General features: G+C 37.4%; 1 protein-coding gene across 4 annotated transcripts in view; it reads right to left on the minus strand.

The window, feature by feature from the left end:
• The window catches only part of GABRB2 (gamma-aminobutyric acid type A receptor subunit beta2), a 149,825-nt gene that overhangs the window by 51,410 nt on the left and 76,901 nt on the right, over nt 1-21,514 (minus strand). For all 4 annotated transcript variants that reach the window (XM_065643896.1, XM_065643895.1, XM_065643897.1 and 1 more), the window contains one exon: nt 18,358-18,440. In XM_065643896.1, the coding sequence (XP_065499968.1) occupies nt 18,358-18,440 (83 nt within the window). The remainder of the gene's footprint in view (nt 1-18,357; nt 18,441-21,514) is intronic.

Genomic DNA, 21,514 nt, shown 5'->3' on the forward strand with positions numbered 1-21,514 from the left:
CTCAAAGTTACAGAACTTTTTCTTCCCATCCTTCACTATCATCAGTTTCCAGAGGAGTTGTACAGAGCATACAGATAGGTAAAAAATGGATGAGGAATGAACAATAACCCTGTCCTATAGATGAAATATTCAACCATTAGCAAGATTTATGGAGGTACAATCATGCTTTCATAAACCAGCATACCTATCCTTGCAAAACAGAAATTTCTGAGATACCTGATCATACACATCCCAAGGTCTTTCTGCACTAGCTTGAACAACTTAAAATGCAACAACATGTAACTGAGCTGCAGCCACCCAGTAACACCAATATTTTCCTTATCGAAAACAAAGTTACAAATAAATAGAATGTAAATTACATTTAAATGTGTTTAACTAAATTGCTACATTTGTTCTGAAAAACTCATGGTCAGAGGAGACAAGTCCCCCTCAAAGACAATACAAAGCACCAAAACCTGCCTTGTCCAGGTGCAATTCAGAGCAGACTAACCTCACAACTTTGACATCTAACATTAGCCATTGAGAAGAGACTGCACAAGTTCCTCTCTCAACGGGAAAAATCTCAGCCGCTATATTATACCGATAGCAGCAGAACGCTTCCGCAGGTAAAGCTCAGTACACTGATGATGTTTTACCATTCTCATACAATAATTTGGAACACAAATGCATTTATTGAAGGCTCTAGGTATCCCCACATATCAACAATAACAGGTACTATAAGAGGCCAGCAACATTCAGCTCAGATGTACACACACTTTCAGACCACATGTTTTGAGTTGCAACGATGTCTTTAGGTGAGAACATCTCTTCTTACACAAATGTCTTTAAATGGTAAGAACTTTTGGTCAACATTTACTTGGTCAGATTTTAATGAGAGATAAGGACTCAGCACCTCTTTTTGCCGTGTACTCCTCTGTTCATATTGTCCCATTGCAAGTAAAATCAGAACTTTAAATTTCCACATACACTGTAGGATGCACTGTAGAAAATAACACTGAATTACTGTTAGATGCTCCTTTTGGCAGAGAGCTGCAATGCAGCAGGCAGATACTAAGATAACCAAGGGGCTGAAAATAGTCCAGGTTGAAGTACACAGAGCTCCACATAGCTCATCTGCCCTTCTTCGAGTCTGTAAGAACAGATGCACGCTATCTGCTAATTATCTTTCTCTGTGCAACTGATTCTGATCTTTTGCTCAGATATTTTTATTGCATACTTTGATATTTTTATCATGATTGGAAAAAAGTTTAGATAAGAAAAGATCTAAAAGGCTTGCCTACTCATCATCCTCATAATTATTTAAGTCTTACATTTGGAAGCAGTTTGTAATCTTTTTTGAATAACTCACCAGGGACGACAGCGCTCAAACTGATAGCTGATCATATTTCTTCAAAGGTCAGACACTCATGGAATAACCAATATTCATATGCAAATTAGGAAATTTGGAGATACATTTGTCATAACAGAATGATATGCCCTTAATAATAGCACTTAAAACCAGGTATTATCTCCTTTTTAACAGACTGAGTTCATTTTTGGCTGGTCAAGTGGCCTCATATGTTAACTCATGAACATGTGGAACCAACAATGCTGTATTTTCAATCCCAGCTGGAGTCTCCCCAGCGAGCTTTGTTCTACCTTCTGGCTAAAATACTTTCCACAATCATCCAAATCCCTGAAGGGAAAAAGGATTTAAAAAATTAAACACACAAAACCAAAAATACACAAAACAAGCAGCTGCTCTAGGTTGCCTAAATCCCTGTATTTAAGGAAAAAATTCTGCATTCAGAACAACGGTATTTTCCCAGTAAGAGCAAGTGATATAACAAAATTACATTGTTTCTATATAACCTGAGATCCTTTTCAGCTCCAGAGCAGCCACAGTATTAATTCAAGATAATGCTTTTGTATTCCAAGAAGAAACAAACGTACACAAGTGGTCGCAGGAGCCTGAGTCAGTGGGAGGTGCTGGCTTACGCTCAAGCAGGAAAGACAAGTGCAAGAAAACTAGACTCCTTTGCTTTAAAGGAGTCAGATGGCCATGCATAGCCCACTGAAAACAGTATTATGTCTCAAAAAGAAGCAGCACTATGATAAATTCCAGCACGTCTCTTGTCAAGAGTAACTTTTACCACTGTAGTCATCAAATCTCAGCTGAATGCAAGACTAAGAACACTTCACACTAAACGTAGCAAACCAGATACTAAGAGAGAAACTCTGAGCTATTTTCGCAACCAGATTTGAGAAAAGGACAACACTGGATTTACTTAAGGGAAATACAGCTATCTAACCCCTGACGAGATCCTTGAATACTGCTGTACAATGCGAGTAGCTCTATTTTCCTAATCTCATAAGCATAGTCTCAAATCAACGGAGAATATTCAGATTAAGTCATTGTCTTTACCATGTTGGAGTCCATGAAAAAAAATATACCTACATCCTGTGCCCAGCTCTTCTCTGGTTTGTCTCTAGAGAGAATCTCTCTGTAGATATTTAGTACTGGGCCGACTTGGTTTTCCTTAAGCATACTGACCAAGAGATATTGCAGCGGATTTCTTTGCTTCCAAGACAAAATACTAAACGAGTTTTACGTTTCAAAGGCTGCGTCTGGTATGTACCTGGTCTCAGTACTCCACCTGGGAAAGCAGCAATTCTCATCACCACACATGCCTCTTGTCCCCTGCAACAGTATTTCACCCTCAGAATTAGTCTGTGAATCAAACTTGGTTTTGCTGAGCGTCAGCTGTAAAAAAAACCCAAAATTAATGCTGCTGTTCCCCTATGTGTTTCTCTAGGGAATGGTGCAAGACAAATAAGTATTCCTGTTCTTCTGTGCTGATGAAACTAAAACACATTTCAGGACGCTACATAGTTAATTTTCCCTCTGATGTATAGTGCTATGAGAATGATTCAAGAGATTAACCTAAAGAGCATCTACAGTATTTTTCCTACAATAGCACAGGTATAGTCACTAATCTTTTTTATTAAGTTCTTAGAATATTATTCAGATAATGCTAAAAATGTTTATTTCATTCTTATTTGTAGACTTATTTTAACAAAATCTCTCTCTGCATCATAGAACAGAGTTTAAAACAGAACCAGCACTGGCGTATTTAAAAAAAAAAAAAAAAAAGCATCAGGGAATAATTTTTCTGCATCGGTTGGACCTTTCAGAGAATTTGATTAACTCTCTAGTCTGGCTTTTCCTGAAATCGACTGGTGATATGTCATTATTTGTTTATCACATCAGGATATCCCAAAGTACTTTTGAACACTGTACCTGTAACAGTCTCCTCCTGTCCTTTTTTGTTGGATGATTTTTTTTCTTTGCTTTACTGTTGAATTCTGTTAGACATCAAGTTTTCCAAGTACTTCTCTGATGTCTCTTAAAAAGCTAGAATCCTAAATAAAACATTCCAGTTTTTTAAACTGAACTCATCTGTTAACATTATTTTTCTCCCCCTGCAAAATCTCAGTCAACCAACCTTGACCAGATTCTTGGCCTATAGGTACATCATCCTAGAGTGAACATGTTCTGAATAGTCTAAATGAAATTGGAAGTCCTAATACTTGTAAGCATTGTCTATGTCTACAGGAGAATATTTTTCGAAAGCTGAATTGGGGCTTTGTCTCAGCAGGGGATCAAGTGTCATAAAATTTGTTTGTCTAATATGGTATATAGAAACAATTCAAACAATCCTCAAGTGTCGAGAGTCTAATTCTTTTGTTGCCTTCTATCTCCACAGTAAATTGCTGCCAAGCCTTACTAACGGTCTTTTAAAAACAGAAAAGACCACATGGAAAATATTTTTAAAATAGCAAGCCCTCAATGTGAGTTTGCAACACTACCGGGAGAGACTGTTGTACACAATCCCTGTGAAACTGCTATTTGCATTTGCAATATTCTACCTCAAGGTTATATTATACCAGAACTGTGAAGGAAATGGTGGACTAAAAATTATGAAACATTGCTTATGGACACTTCAAAACCAGAACAAGTGAAAAATTGAATGGTGCCAGAGAGGGGCTGACTTTCACTGGTCATAAGACAGTCACAGGATACCCTTATTCAGAGATGGCTGCAGTGAGGTGTAGATGAAGTACTCTGGCTCCAGTTTTGAACTCTGATTCAGTATTCCCAGGCCAAAACTCGAGTTTTAAGCAGACTAGAGAGCTCCCTGTAAAAGCAAGTCATTTTAAGATATGCTTTAAACTATGAGGACATGTTAAGATGCCTGTGCAGATAAGGCCATTAAAACTACGAAAACCATCCTTAAATGATAATTACATCCATGTATTTATGATTTGATGTTACAGCCATGCCATTTGTAACAGGCATAATGATCTAATCTATCAAATATCCTTTTTGTTTTAACTCCGTAAAATCAAAACCAAGTTGGCATCCAGCCACAGAAGTGTCCCTAAGTACAGCTGTAAGGTCAAGTAAGAGCTAGTACATATGCAAACAGGAGCCCACTGTTTAGTTGCAAAAAGATGTATCTTCAAAAAACAGGTGACTAAAAGTGTGTATATACATTGCTCAGTAGCACAAATTGACAGGAACGTGCACAGTAAAAATGCTAATTATATTTTCATCACTTCCAAAATCTCCTATCCAAAATAAAGACTATATATATATATAATATTTTATGTATCTCATTTTTATATCTTTTTTGTATGTAAAAATAGAAAAATCAGCTGCCAGGGATTCCAATCTTGTAGTCATCTTCCCTCAGGCTTTAAAAGTTTCCCACGTTTTACTGTGTTCTGAATTCCTTTATACTTATAATGAAACACACAGATACAACAGTTAAAAACACTGTTTTATTTCTTTAAGAAAGCCAACATATTTAGCAAAGACCTTGTAATTTTATAAGGAAAGTAAGTTTTCCAAACCCATACATTCAATTCCACAGTCTTATCAGCAGTACATGAAGAGACATTGTAAAAGAAAAAAGAGAAGGCTGTGCTGTACATAGCACATTATAGGTTAATATGCACATTTTGGACACAGTGAGGTATAGGTTTTTCTGCCCTTATAGCAAAATGTAAACCCCACTTCTTGAATCCCATCTTCCCATAAATGCATAAAAACAGATATAAGCAAGAGCTAGTTCTTGTTGGTCAGCAAGAGAACAAACTTTGATAGGAACTTAAGTAGGCACTGCAGCAGAAAAGTATCATGCATTACCTAGTAAGACTGTGGATCTTTCTGGAATTGCAGAAAATTGTTCTCGAAACCTGAAAGGAAAACAATACTCTAGTTAGTACATGTATATAGCACCACCAACACCAGGTATGCTACAGCAACATCAGCAACTTACAGTATAAATGCACTGCACTTGCAGCACCTTCATGCTCATCTGCTCCCCTGCACATTCATGTTCGCTCCACGTGATGAATGAGAAGTTCCTTGACATGGATACCATCCCTAGGACAATAATTCTGATAGAACAGGAGTCACCAATGTTACTGATTATATTACTCATTTTGGCTCTGCAAAGAAAAGATGACAGAGAGGGTTCATAGGTAAAAAGAAGAATGTACTCGTGTGTTCTTTGCCCCTTTCCAGAATTTCCACAAAACATAGAACGTGTGTCAGGTAACAGGTTACAAAGGCCCAAACACACACACAAAAAACCCAAACCCAAAGGAATAAAAGGAAAAATCACAAGCAAAAAACTTAACTTACCAGCATTTTCAGTGTCACTCAGGTTGTCTGTGTAACATTTTGGCACAGATCAGTCTTCCAGAAGTGAGCTGTTGAAGTGACTTGGCTGTTCAGGCTGTGCTCGGAAAGAAATTCTTGTTTTCTTGAAGAGCTCCTGATGCACACAGACGAGCTCCCACACAGTAACGTGCAGGTGTCTGCTCTGCTTTTATCAAACGAGCTCTCATAGCAGCCCACAACAGGTCTTTGCCTTGAACAAAGCTGTGTCTGCTAATTGGAACACATACTCAAGTCTAACATACCCTGGTTGTCAATCTAACTGTTTCAGCAAATATGATAAAAGCAGTGATTTTTCCACGAAAATGTTGTATGAGGTTATGCAAAAACCAAATACTTGGATAATCATCTTTTGCACATGAATAAGATACGTGGATTCAGCACAGTACTTGATTCCATTCGTGGTATTTGCAGACTACTACTGCTGCAAGTTATTATTTCCAATATTGCACAGTTTTTCTGGAGCACAGTACCTGTACACGATGTCAGAGCGGAAAGGTATGTTCTTAGACATACGGCTGAATACTGGCTTTCATCAATTCCTTGTTTTTTCTGTTATTCTACCCCATTATTATGTAAGATCATTGCCTGGGCTGAGGGAACATCTCAAATTCTGGCTACAGTAACACATCGTTCACAAGATGGGACGAGCCTGTACGATAGCAAAGGTAAGCAGTGGATTGCTCTGAGGCTGCAGAGTGCAAATATGACATACCACAAGTTCCAAAACTGTAACCGAACTGCATGTATTTCCAATATATTCCTGTAAAGCTGACTATTTGTATCTGTGCTCCATACATTGTGCAGTTACAGAATACAAAGAATTGCCTTTATAGATATATACGAGGAGAAACATGTTACTGAGCCAAAAGTTATAACAAAAATGCATAGATCGTTATTCAATGGAAAAGAACCCTTATTTTCAGAGTTTTAAAATTTTAACAAGAGATTGGGAATGACAAGGTATACAGAGACATGTCAGCCTGTATGGTGAGAATCCTATATATGTAACTGAATCAAGATACAGATCAGATTATACCGCACCAGAAGATCACATATGGAGGAACAACTGTATAGTTTAACTCTTTAACTCAAAGATGCCTTTGCCAGATTACAGGGCTGCTTGTGCAATATATTAACTTGTTCAGAGCATTTTCACAACATTGTCATTCACAGTTACATGACTTGGACTTTTTTACAACACAGGTTGCACGGCACTTACATTCTGTTTCAGATCAGTACTTGATTCTGAGGCAGATGCAGCATGCTAAGACAGGATAAACCAGATCCACAACGTGGCTCCTTTCCACAATTGTAATGAAATTTGTTCACCGGTAGGAGGGTCAGGCACTGGAACAGGTTGCCTAGAGAGGTTTTGCACTCTCCATCCTTGGAGATTTTCAAGACCAGGCTACGCAAAGCCCTGAGCAACACGGTCTGACCCCAGAGCCGACCATGTTTTGAGCAGGTTAGACTTGAGACCTCCTGAGGTCCCTTCCATCCTGAATTATTCTTGAAGTGTGCCTTGAAACATGAGCACATATCAATAATCTACTTAGTAGTTTCTCTTTCCCCACATAAAAAGCAACATTGAAAAGTTTATACCTAAATTATTATATAACAACGAAAAAAAAGCCCCAACCCTTTTATAAATACAATAAAAATGACCGAGACTATGATATCACGCTTTTTCTCAACTTAGATATCCCTTCCTTTATAAATGTTTTTTCATAAAACATATTTTTGAGGATAGAGTAACAACAGTTTTATTTGCATTTCATTTTGACTCAGAACAAATGCCCATCATGAGAAATTTTATCCAAGAGTTAGAAATTTTCATTTTTAAAAGATATACCTCTCTTGAATTTCCATCCAAATAATTTTGGACAGTGTGTCAAATACATACTGAATACTATGAGTGGCTTCTGTATGAGGAATATTTCTAAAACTAGAATAATTTCCTTGTGTCTTATTCCTTCCACAACTTGCACGCCCATGCAATGCCTTAGCAAATTTGCAATCACATTTTCTCACACCAATTATAGTAGCATTTGACCGGTAGAAATGACAACTAATTCCCTTAGAACTGCCTAAATATGGATAATACTATGACTGAATTATTTTTAAATGAACTATTACTATTGTAAGCGATATTACCTCTAAACTCAATATAGAGATATAATACATCAGAAAAAATGGAACTGCATCCAGTAACAGAAAGGCGGTTCTATTTTGTAGACACAGGTGGAATTTGAACAGTCTGAACTACCAGGACCAAATAACATGAGCAACTGAACAAAATTAACTTTGCTTCACAAAGCTCTCATCATTAGAAAGGTGCAATATACCAATCGAAGGAATGAAAAGATTGTCATGTTTAACTTTGCCAGTCCTTCTGCTAATTCAATTTCTTCTCTATTATTCCATCAAAGTAAAATAATGCTTGCCAGGCTTGTCTACTGGAAAGTCAAGCTTTCTTCCACCCAAATCCAGTGTCATAGTCAAAACTAAAGATGTTCTTATTCGCTCTGTCATCTATTTGCTGAAACAAAAACAGTGAAATTGTTTTCCTGTTCGGTGATCAAAAATTTGAGTATCAGTAAGAAAAGTAAAGGAAATTCAGACTCTAGGAAACACAAAACAAAACCACTCAAACACAAATCCCCAACCCTGCTGGAGAATACAGATATTTCTTTTTTTTTTAATAGGAGCCACTGAGGAGGATTAAACTCACAGTTGAGAGATGAAGCTCCAGTTCCTTAGAAACTTAAGCCAAATGACACAGTATCAATGGCAAGTGACCCGAAACGGAGCACACCGCAAGTCTGGTCATTTGGCTTGTCCTTCCAGCAGCAGATTCAGTTCTTTTCAAGTAGCGGAGGAACCTGAACGAGCATTGCTACATCTCACCCAAGGCTCCGATTGCGGGCAGTGGGGAAAGAGGGGACACGGTTTCCCAGTGTAGGGAGTGAGTTGATCCCGGTTTAAGGTTTTTGTTTTGTAAACAGGTCAGAGCTGCTTGTCAAATTTCATGTGAATCCAGAGTTTTATGATGACTAAAACATGCATTTTCTAGTCCTCCTTCCACTGAAGGAATTCAGCATTAGCATAACTACTTGAATTGCTGTTATCAGTGGCAAATTGCACATACAGATCAGACTGATAACAGATTCGAACAATTGCCGTCCTGTTCCTAGATGTTTTGCACACTCATCTAAAAAAATCCATTCATTAAATGTATGTAATCTTATTTAATGAGATAAAGACAATTACAGTTACTTCTCATTGCTGAAACATCCTGATGAGTAAGAGAATATCTGAAGCCACACACAGTACTGCTCATTATTTAAATTCAAAGAGCTAAAGTATCCAGACAGATGTTTGTCTTGGCCCTTAAAGTTGCCATAGACTATTATTTGAGATAAAATGATAATGATCAACATTTTAAAACTATTTTCCTGGGGAAGAACCATCAAAGCAAGCTGGTTTGGCCATTAGCTGCAGCTTCATGAGTTTCTCAACTGATTACTTTTTGCTTCTCTGTCTCCAAAAGACATCAGGAACTGAGTATAATTTGATCAACAGGTAAAAGGTGAATCAATGGAGTATATTTTGATTTGTCACAATGAAAATGAATTTATACTTATTTCCTGTAAAACACAGAGAGATATTGGGGGAAAAAAAACAAAAACCAAAACCCACAAAAACAACAACAACAAAAACCCAAACAACCACCACCGACAAAAAACCACTTAGGAAATAAAATGACTGTAGAAACACTTCAATTCTTTTCACGGGGATGCGGTCACTGTGAGATAATCAGTTTCCTTTACCTTCTAAAGCATAAGACCTGACGTCAAGCGATTCCAGCATCTGATAAATATTACTATATCATAGAAGCTGTACCATGTTGAAGAAATAATTCCATTTTGAAAAAAATAATTGACTATTTCAGTAAAAATGGTACTATGGAGGATAAGCCATTATTATCTTTCAGCACCACTTCCGTCACCTACAATGATGTAAAATAATTTTTTTAAAAGAACCACCTAACCTTTGGAATTTTGTTTTAAATCCCTCCTCTCCTTTTAACTTCTCTTCAAAAGACAACTTGAGACCTAACATGTGGGCACAGTAATTTCACTCAGTAGTTTTGTTTTCCTTCAAGAAGAAGAAATGATGCTCTTCTCTCCTCAAAGGAAAAACAATTTCAAATTTTTCTCCTCTGAAATCCATAGTGTATGGGAATTGGAAAGCGAAGGGACATTTCTCTAAATCTGTGAATGAAGTAAAATGACTACTTACATGGGAATGGGGAAAGAAACCACCAAGGAATATTTATTTATTTACACAAAACTTTACACATTCAAAGTCTTCTGGTATGAACAAGTTGTCAGATAAATTGTAGTAACTCTGAATTTGCCACAAAGTGCTTTAGTTTTGTAATGAGACGTGGATTTAGTTGAATAAAACTCCTGTCAAAAAATGTAGATGGTATTTTTTTTAAAAGCATAGACTAAAATGTATTTCAAGTTTGCTTCTCACAGAAAGCTTGACAGATATTCACAGTTCATCATGAATTGGACACATGTACAGGGAAAAAAGCTTGAAAACTGGAAGTGGACTTAGCACTACATATAAATCCTGAAATGTTTCACTCTTCCACAAAAAAAACATATTACAGTAACTACGCATTACCATTTCTGTCTGCAAGTGAGATACAACTGCCACATGTAAGTTTTTTGACAGAGGATGGAGTAAGTGCATTATTTACAAATAGCACTTTGTTATTTAGGTCATTTCACTAAGTCTCAAATAAACCTTCATTCAGCACTAAACTCTGCAATCCAAGTAAGCCACACATTACGGCATAGCAAAACGTTGTATGTCAATAACGGTTTTGTTGGTTAAGAAAGAAAAAAGGAGGAGGGAAAGGATTATTGTCACATCCCAGTGCAAAATCAGGTTTGTTTGCTGTTATGAACCCAACACAAATAAACCTCACAAGAGTCCATAAAAGCTGTAACGGAACCTAGAGCCGTCACAATGATAGAAAAAAGTATGACAAATTAATGTGTCATTAGGCCACAAGCTCCAGAAGTACTGTCACCTGAACCCAGCGATCACAAAATCGCTGGTGTTGCCAATGGCTACTTAAGAGCAGGAACAACAGGCCCTGGTGTAGCTCGACCTCTGGCTGGCAGGGGACAACACATCCCGCACCGAGCAGAGCTCCGCTGCCCCTCCGGGAGAGCTGCGTAGTTTCAGCTGTGGCTCTACAAATAATAATGACCAGGTTCAACACTTAGAAGCACCAGGCAGCAAGTGGAAAATCACAGGTGAGCAAGGTACAGCTCAACTAGAAGCAATTGCTTCGAGCCTAAACCAAAACAGGAGAACTTGGCAGAACAATGAATATTACTGATAGATTCTACACGGAGCAAAGATTCTGCCCGAATTGCCTACTGACTGAATCAAGGCTATAAACCATTTTAAATACAGCAAACTTCTAATAAAAATATACGTACTGCAAAGAAAAAAATAAACTATAATCTCAGACCACCTGCTACATAGGCCTAAGATATGTAACAGTATCACAGAGGTCCTTTCCAACAGCACTTATAAATATTTTTCTTGAAGAAATCACCAGTTACAAGGTGTTTGTAAAGGATACTAGACTTAGAGAAAAAACATTTGCCTAGAGTATGATAAGTTATTACAGAGATCCTGCTACTCAGTTTAGTCAAAAGGAAAAAAAAAAAAGAATATTTACCCTGTAAAATTCATACCTTCTGGAAAAAGAACTGTAAAGTGCCGATCCATTAGCTTTCGACGCTTCCACATAATTTATAGTGTATACGATTATCACAGTAATTGTTAGAAATATATTCCTTTATCTTGGAGGGCATCCTTCTACAGCATCAGAGATGCTTTCGCCAACATTTATTTCCTCCCCAAACCTTCAGCAAATGAATCTGGTGCTTTCTGAATATGGTTTCTTTGAACTGGGCCCTTTTTGTTTCCAGTAATCCCTTAATAAAAGGCAGGGTTATGTGCAATAAGGACAAATGTAATCTAGCTCAGACTGGATATAAAAGTCAAAATGCTTCAGAAGTTTTAAAACTGTTCGCATTTTGTCTTTGTATCTTTATGAGTCTGTATATTCTTCATATTCAACTGTAGAATGATTAAAAAAAAAAAAAGCTTCAAGCTGTGAGTTTCTTCATGGAAATCTACATTGCCTGTCATGTCCATAGCTGATAAGCAGACATTGGATATTAGTATCTTGGACTCCCTTTTAAATTTAAGTCCAGGTTGCTTCAAAGCTTGAAAAAGCTGTTGCAGAGCTTCTGTATAATTCTTTGCTCATTTGCTAACAGTACCACATTGTGATTGTGTTATGAGAGCTTCTAAGATGTAGGCTGCTGCAAAGATGCACTGAGATATAAAGAAAATAAGAAATATACTTCCTTCTTTACTGTCCATAGGGTAATATATCTTGGATGCTACTTGAGTTCCATTCTGAATGCCTGACCCAAGTTCCTAGTTGGGCAGGGGGTGGGGAACGGTGGTGTTACCAAACCTTACGAACACCGGTTCACTTGTACACAACCCGCCCTGATCCTATGCACTGATAGTTAGTCTAAATTTCCTTCCCCTCTCCAGACTAGCAAGAAGAATCACCTATTGTGGGGTTGGTTTTTTTTAGCTTTTACAGAATCATCCTATCTACACACTCAAGAGGAGTCAAGGATTTCCTGTTCATTGCCAGTGTGCATTATGCCCCTGAAATTACACCTCTTCTCAACATACTGGAGACAAAATTATGAAGGACAAAGAACGAAGCACCTGTCCTAAGGAAGCCGCACTATAAGCTGATGTTGCTGAACTGGACCGTGTGGGTACAGAGGTGGAATTCATCCCTGTTTGCTAAACAGTCTATGTCTTCTTCCCCCCACAAAGTGCTATACAGGTTGAATTGTCATAGAATCCAAATTAAGACATCGAAACCTATAGATGATGAACAAGGAGGAAAAAGGGACACTTTCATAAGGTCAGCTTCTACTGATAGAGGAATATCCTCGCCGTGCAAGGGCCACTATGCGAAATGAACTTAGCTGAAGGGGCAAAGGGAACAGGATCCTATGCTAACCTTGATAAATTGGAAGAAAAAAAAAATTTAAAAAAGCGCCACTATTAAGATTCTAAACTTCAGTGGCCCAAAAGCCATGTATTTACCTTTCCAGTCACTGTATAATTGTTGGAAGTGACACGTTCCCATCGCATCCTCCTTTTCTGACCAGCCCACTCCCTGGGGAGCAGCAGTCTCTTGCCTAGCACCATGCAGATTTGCCTCTAACCCAGAAAAGCCTTGACTGGTTGGCTTCTGGAATCCAACCATTTGTCCTGTGTGACCTGATTATATCTTTGAACAATGGCCAGAGCAGCCATCTGCAAAGTACTCAAGGCTTCAGCAAAAGGCATCTTTGATTTCTTTTTCCCTTTCTTTCAGTGCCTTAAATGTATTTCTAAAGTCACCTTGAGCACACCTTGATGATTTCTGTTTCTCTTGTTGATGAGCTTTCAGATGATCTGATTAGAAAGTGTTTGATACTGGGCTGCACTGCCACTGAGAGGATTTATATTCTTTCCCCTCTGTTCTTTCTGGCTTTTTCTAGATTCTGTTATCAAATGGAAGTTTTGAACTTACCTTACTGTGCTTTCTGTGGCCTTTTTGTCATGAAACAGGAAAAAAAAAAAATCTAATGATTTCTGATCCAAACACCTCAGGCTGTTACATAAATGAAGTACCCTGAAAACACTTATTTCTCATTCATCAGCAAAGCCGTCCTTCTCCGCCTGTGCGTGCTGTTCGCACTCTGCCCTTTCTCCCTGGTCAGTACATCTGAGTGGTGGCTCCCTGCTTGCTAAGGCTTCAGACAGCAGGGCTATAATTCACTTTTAATGCCACATCCTTAATACACTATGGAAAATGTTTCTGAGAATATGCTTCAAAGAAGAAACTCAGTATGTTCTTCTTTGTTTCACAGCAACAAAGAAATGGGAAAAAATATATTAAAAAAAAAAATCACTGTCACGAGGCAGCCAGTCTGAATTATATCTCAGTATAGCATAAATGTAGCTATGCCAAACACATTATGAAAGGAGATAAGAAGGAACTGAAGTAAATTTTTGTCTTTATGTGGCACCACATAATTGAAATGGACAAAGGTCCAAACACACAAGATGAATCTCAAATGATTACATTTAAAAATATTCAAAAGAACACAATCATTTTTCTCTGTTATGCTAAAGGATGTGCAATATGATTTTTTTTGTTGTTTTTTAATGAATAAGAAGTATTCTTCAAACTCCCTTGTACTTCTTTTCGCCTTTGAGCTCCCACTAGTCTTATGGTTGATTAGCTAAGACATTCCTTTCAACAGTTAGAACTCTAGAGAGGCAGGAAACAGCAGAGAAACAAAAATATTCTAGAGCATCATCAGAAACTCAGTAATGCATACTGCAGTGGTAGAGGCAGGGACCAGAAATGAGAAGTATTTTACTGAGTCAAGTCAATATTCAACTAAAAAGGAAAAAACTCTCTGTTGCCTGCAAGTTGGGAAACTAAGAAATGAATACACAGGAAAATTTATTTCCCTGTGGTATTATAATGCTGCCCTTCAGTGTGTGGGGAAATAACAAAGGAAAGGGAGAAGGAGAATAGCTTGGATTAGACCCCTTTGGAAAAGAGGGCCTACAAGTTTAGAAGTATTGTAGCAAAACTGAACATTCACCATGTTTCTGCCCTTTAAGGTCGAGCAAAGCAAAAAAAAAAAAAATTATTACAGAAATGTACTCTAGCTGTACATGAAAAAATAGGATTTCAGTTCTCAAAACTGATACTCTGAACTGATGGGGAATAGTCCTCTCACACTTTCAGCATCTAATCTTGCTAATACCACCATAGGAAATAGGAAAAATTCTGTCTCTTGTACCTTAAGAGATGATACCACCTCCTCCATTTCATTTTTCATATGTTACATACAATCCTTTTCCACCATAATTTCTAATTTGCAAATTAATCGAGATTTATGCAAATCAAGATTAACAAAAATTTGATATTAGACACAAATTTCAGTAAACACAATGAAGCATGGAAAAAAATAATCTGGGCAGCTAAGAAGTCAATCAACTCCGGCATCAATAACAGCATACAGGGGGAAAGGAAGGAGGGAGCGGAGAAGGAATGGAAGGGCATTAGAGACATTAACGTGCATAGAAACGGGATAAAAATCTACCATGACTTAAAGAATCTGGCTAGACATTAACTCCTTTTTTTAATTAAGTATATCTAACCTGGACTTTATTAAAACATTTGATATAGGATATCTAAGAACAGACCATTAGTAAAGGTATATAAAAGACATGTAGGAAATTGTACTGCACTGAAAGAACACGCTCAGTACAGGGAATGATTATAAGCAAAGCTCTTCCATCTTGGCAGTAACATTCTTCAGTGTTGGTGTGTTAATGAAATTTCCAATTAAACAAAACCTGTAGGCACTGTTAAGACAAAGGATGACCAGAACAAATACAGCAAAAACTGGATAACCTTGAGGACTATAGCAATATCAGGAACATTGATTTATGTGAACAGTGTTATGAAATGCCAAGTCATGCGTTCTTAGTACTCAGAAGAAAAAAAAAAAAAAAAAAAAATTATACCAAAAGCTAGAACCCACTGCTGGAAATGGAGTGAAGAAGGGAAAAGACCTTACTGTACCGCTCCAGGAAAGACTATAATCTGTGAAAGTCATGCAGTTGTGAAGAAAGGTAAAGGTGGCTCTTGAAGAAAAGGGCAGGATTAATGCCATAGAGTAAGAGTGATTTCCTCTAGGATACTATTTATGGTACTAATTTTTCCTAATGAAGAACTAACATTAGCTAGTTCTGCATTTCTCTTAACATACTCTTGTCTAAGAAAGCTCAAGGAGACTGCCATATTCGGTTTCATGAAATGAAACCTATGAGAAACCATGACCACTTTTTAAAATGTATTATGAAGGTCCCAGCACGGCTGGGGAAGGCATCGAACTAAAAAAAAAAGTAACTGTTGACACAAGCAGTGAGTACAATTTTATGCCTTCCTAGCTGAGAAAAGACTTGGGGTAGAATTTAGACAATTTATAAGCATCTGTTGCGGATGAGTGATTTAGGGTCCTGCTTGCCGCAGGGCAATGTTTAGAGTCTGTACCAAAGTGCTGCTGGTTTGGCTGGAGGGGGGTCGATTGCATCCATCATGCCATCACAAGAGAGTCGTAGTGAAACACATATCCAACAGCACCAGTAGGGCAAGAAACCAAGCTACTTTCAGCATGCGGCTTAACCAGGTTAAAGAAGTGATTATGACTTAAGTACCTGCATTGAACAACTCAGAAAGTCACTTTCAATCTTATTCACTCTACCTGTCTACCTACCAGCATTTTTGTCTGAAGCAATTCATGAAAATTAGACAGACTCAGGTTTTTACCTGAACAGAATGACATATATAAAGAGGAATTATTTTCTAAAGCAGCATGAAACATGAAACACAGTTCAAGTATTACTTCTATCCAGATTCTTTAATGGCGTTTGTTACTGCAATGAAACACGGGCTAGCTACATATAGCATCCTGATTTAAATCCATTTTAGTTTTGTGATGCTGCAACAGAGCTAATAGATTCACAAAGGAGCTCTCCTACAAGCATCCTAACTGCTGTGGTAAATTTAACTCCTACCTTTTCTATGATGCAATGAATATTGTGCTTTTCATACCAAGCAGAACACAAATTTTGAGAGCTCTGTACCCTGATTTCCAGGATTGCTTCCTGAAAGGTAACTGATCTGTCTTCTGACTTCTACTCCTGATCAGATGAAAGGGAAATTTCAACGTAGAGGTCCCACATTCTAAGTCTGAACGTGAACAAGTGCTCTCATTGAAAAGCACGGATATAATTTAATTTTCAGTTTTGCATAAGGACTGACCTGGTATTTTTGGGAATATTTCCCAGAATAGATCCTGCAAGCATGACAGGCAGGGGATATCTAGTTCGTGAATCTCAAGAAGATTCAGGCATCTCAGCAATGTAGAGAGATGGCAAGACTTTGTTGACTGGTTAAACAACGCTGTAAACAGAGAGAAAGGATGTGCCCTGACTCTCTAGCTTTACACCTTACGCACACAATTGCAAAAAAGAAAAATTCCAGGTCCTTGCTACAACAATAATTAAAAGACATCAGCATAGCAAGCCACATTCTGAATAAAAATCTCTGTAAACCTGAATACAGTTATGCCAGTAGTTTTCTTGCACATTAAAATCAATCTACTATACTGGTAAAAGTCTCCAGGTATGAAAGCTTGATTCAAATGCTGTCAATAGAAGTTCTGTAATGATCTGGGAGAAAAAAAAAAAGCAGCCACCTAACACAACCAAGATTGTATCCATTCTCAAAAGAGCAAAGTCCTTCATCACATTTGCTGTTTGAGTAATTCAGAATACAGAAGAGGTGAACTTTAATGATAAATATTCGTTTTGCTTATTTAATGCATGTAAATTATTTCACACAGCAGTGTCAGAAGTTTAATTTGGGAAAGGATTTTGCCATATCTTTGAATTACACTAAAATGAATGAGAGATGGACAAAAATTTAAAGAATATTTTTAAATGCTTTCTAGAATAGCAGAAAGCAGCTCAGCTGTAGCAAGTTCTCTCCAGACAGTAACACAAACTGTCATTTTGTTCTCATTGCACACAGAAATCCCACATAATATTTTATAATACACAAGTTACTTTAAAAATACACACACTTTTGTGTACTGTATCTTAAAACATACTGTTAATTTCCATTTTGCTTGCCACATTCCATTTAATACACCCCAGCGGAATTACCTATGGTTCTCCTGAAAAAGGAAACATACCGTGAAAGTACCGATACAATCTTATAGTGCCAAATAATGCATGCTTATAATATTTTCTTTATAAAAGGGATCATAATGGTTTTTCCACCAATGTACTTAGAATTCCTGAAGATTTTTCAGTGAAAAGAGATTTAAAATTTTATTTCACAACACAAGTTTTATCTACACAGAAAGACTGACAGAGACACCAGCTACTAAATGCGTATGTATCACAGACAGTATTGCATGTGTTGAAAGTTTAACTACAACACAGAAGTTAGAAAAAAAACCTACAAAACACATATTTCAAGGACAAATCTAACCTTTCGCTGTCATTTATAAATGGAAACAAGCTGCCATGCAGTTCAGCAGTAAAGGAGGATAAAGAACTGATAATAATCCTCGTGCTCTTCACATGAACTCCAACAAGGCATTTGAATGAGACTTTTAAAGCTGCAAATTGTCCATCAAAACACAGAGTAACTTTTGCTAATCCTTGTGCCACAGATTACTAATCCATCTGGAGAGCTATTTTTTTTTTGCATGTGCTTACGAGGATCTGAATGTCATCGGACAGAAAGATAACTAGGTTAGTAGCATGTTAAAAAGAAAACAAACAAAAAACAACAGGCACAAATAACTGAAGCAGTTGACCACAGAATAAGTAGGATTTGCAGAAGTACTTACAGCTCTCAATCTCCAGCGTGCAGTTCTGCTCATCCAGCGGATATCTCCGTAGGTCCATCATACAAGCAGCTGTTGTTGTAATTCTAGGAAGGAACCAGAAAAGCTTGTTAGTGTGTCTTATCCCAATCTCTCCTTGATCGCAGAGAGCTGAAAGAAGAAAAGATATTTCTACATAACTGACTCTTTTGGCTACTTTTACTGAAATACTGTGTCTGATGCTTACTTGCAATTAACCCTGTTCTAAGAGGGTTATGCCAGCCTGGTGGGTGAGCAGAGAGCTTCCCCTTCACACACCATTATCACAGTACCATAAGCTTTAATAATCATCAACCGATTTATCCTGACAAAATGAAGCATGAATTAGGATAGCAGTATTTCTTTCATTTTCTAGTGAAGGACTTCAAGACAAAAAGGAAAGGCTCAAAGAAAGGTGGCAGAGGAAATCTAACGAGGAACAAAGACAGACATATACTTCATATGCTCTCTTAATACCCTAATCCTTTCATGAAACTCAATTCTTTCTTCGGTTCAATAGTGCTTTCTAAATGAAGTATTATTTTATCTTCACATTAGAAAGCAAACATTTTCAGGACGGTTTTCACAAAAAATCTAGACTGTATTTGTGCCTTCAGATTACACCAAACCTACAAACATTAACATGTGTCAAGCGTGCCTTTTAGAGTTTGAGACGAACATCTGTACCATCAATAAATCTATCGCTGATAAACCTCAGAGAGGAATATTGCCCTGAGCTGAATATGAAACAAGGCACAATTCTCAGTAGCGTTTTATTAACTATGTTCGCATCAAGTCTTGTGTGTAGACAAAAATCAATTTGTAATCTTCTTTTTTTCTACCCCTGCGAGCGTGCTATATAAGTGTAGCAATTAAAAAACATTACAATATGGAATCTGCCAGCAGTCAAAATAGTATGTCCTGCACATACTCCACATGGGGCCAGGTGTGGATTTAATGCCTAAGCTGCGAGGTTCTACCCTTTCTTCTCTGGCCCTCTACCTGACCAAAGCCCTTCTCGTACAGCTGTTTGAGCCTGGTGATTTATACAGACTCCTCCGAGAAACAAGGATTTTCTCCTGTGCATTAAGTACAGCTGACTAGCCAGCTGCATCTGGGGAATCTGCTTCCACGCCAGAAGAAAACTGTTAAATAACTGCTTAAAAAACTTATTTTACATTCTCCAATCTGACAAAACAGAGAACTCTCTCATCTCATGGAATTCATTCTTCCCTTTGTATACCTAGTGAGAGTTGGTTAGAAGCAGAAAACTACAATTACCTGAGAGAGGCTCAAAATTCACTCAAAATTGACTCCAGCAATCCTTTCCAAAAGGTACTTAAGAAACACTAAAGCTATACAATCTTTTCAGTTTCTAACTGTCCTATCTTAAAATGCTTTACTGTCTTTTCCAGAAAAAAATCCCTGTAAATTTCTTTAAAGAAAAGAGAAGTGGAAACACCTTTTGGCATTAACTTCTTTCTTCGATCGCTACATGGGCACTCAGAGAATTGCTTTTGAAAACATATTGTTTTCAATCAGTGTGAGTCACCACAGATGCTTCAAGAGAAAGCTTCCTGGAATGGACAAAAGCAAGGAAGAAGAACCCTTTGGCTCCCTGCAATGGAAGTCTTCCAGCTTTTAAGAAAACTAGACTCCTGAGGAATACATGTTTGTTGATGGCAAATGCAAATGGAGCAAACAGCATCATATATTGTCAAAAACAAAACAAAACCAAACAAAAAAAACCCCCAAACAACAACCAAACAAACCCCACACAACTCCTGGCAGTTCATCCTTGGTTCCTTATTTTAAAATTTGGAGAAAAATCATCAAGGAAATTGCCTTGTTCCAGTATCTATGAAAGACTGATTATTTCGGGAAAAGCTTCAGCAAGGGTGGAATGAGACCAGATAAATATTATAGCTCATGTTTTTTGTTTGTTTTGGTGAAGAGGTTTGTTGTCTTGTTTTGTGTAATACCCTCCGTACTTCCATATCGATGTATATTATAGTCATGAGTTTTTGAAGAATTTCAGTAGTTCACAGAGGAAAAGGCAGGAGCATACATTTATAGCCAAGGTTAAGGGCACAAAAGAATCGTAGTAAATATTAACCTGGTTGACTAAATTGCCTAATCTCTCTCTACACTACACAAATTCTTCTTACCAGACTCTATCAGACCAGGGGTTCCAACACAGAGAGTAAACCACATCTGTGCTCTCCTCAGCAAAGTGTCTGTTCATACTGATGGTGAAGCTGAGCACTCACAATTCTGACATATCTGCAGCAGAATTTTGGGGTGCCAAAGACTGCTGCCAGCTACGGTAAAAACTCTGTAGGGAACATTACCAAAGCATTAAAAGACACAGTGTCTTACCTCATCAGAAAGTAAAGAAAAAAGGTTGCGCAGTAATGAAAATGATTGGTAGGGTTTTTATCAAGCCAAACCAGCAGTTTTGAATAATGTATTTAATTGAGCTTGCTTGTTCATTCTTATCCATAATGCAATTCATTTAAATAGAACAAGAAGTCTGTCCTTTCCTCTCTTAATACGTCCCTCATATTTTCACCCTGACTTTTCACACGGTTACGGTAAAGTAGAAAAAGTTCTCTTTCACCTTCAAAATGATTTAAACAGCAAAACTACCTTTTGTAAATTCTTAGTGGTTTGAAATTCATGGTCAATAGCTAAACCATATTACCAATGCAAGAGCATGCGAGAATTACCCTAGAATACTTCTAAAGTCAATACACACAACCTATACCTTTTCAGACAGAGGAAGAAACAACAGCTCATTATAGCAGTTCGCAATACTTGAAACCAGCATAAAGCCTCTTCCCCAGACCAGAGCTACTTCAGTTTTCATAAAAGGATCAAAAATATTTTTATACAGCCTGGACTAGTGCACAAAATATAACATTGTATTTTGCATAATGTAACCTTGAGAACAAACAACAAAAAAGTGAAAGGTTTTAAAAACCAGTACTGTGACTCAACACATTACGGCCATTAGGGATGAGAACAGAATAACAGAGCTCTCAGAGAAACACCATATGAAATGAAACACGTTGCAGAATTGTCTTTTACGCTAATCTTTTCATTTGCTCTTAAAGAAAGAGAAACCTTGTGATAATTTATT

Source organism: Caloenas nicobarica, chromosome 13, assembly GCF_036013445.1.
Source record: "Caloenas nicobarica isolate bCalNic1 chromosome 13, bCalNic1.hap1, whole genome shotgun sequence".
NCBI classification, from domain to species: domain Eukaryota; kingdom Metazoa; phylum Chordata; class Aves; order Columbiformes; family Columbidae; genus Caloenas; species Caloenas nicobarica.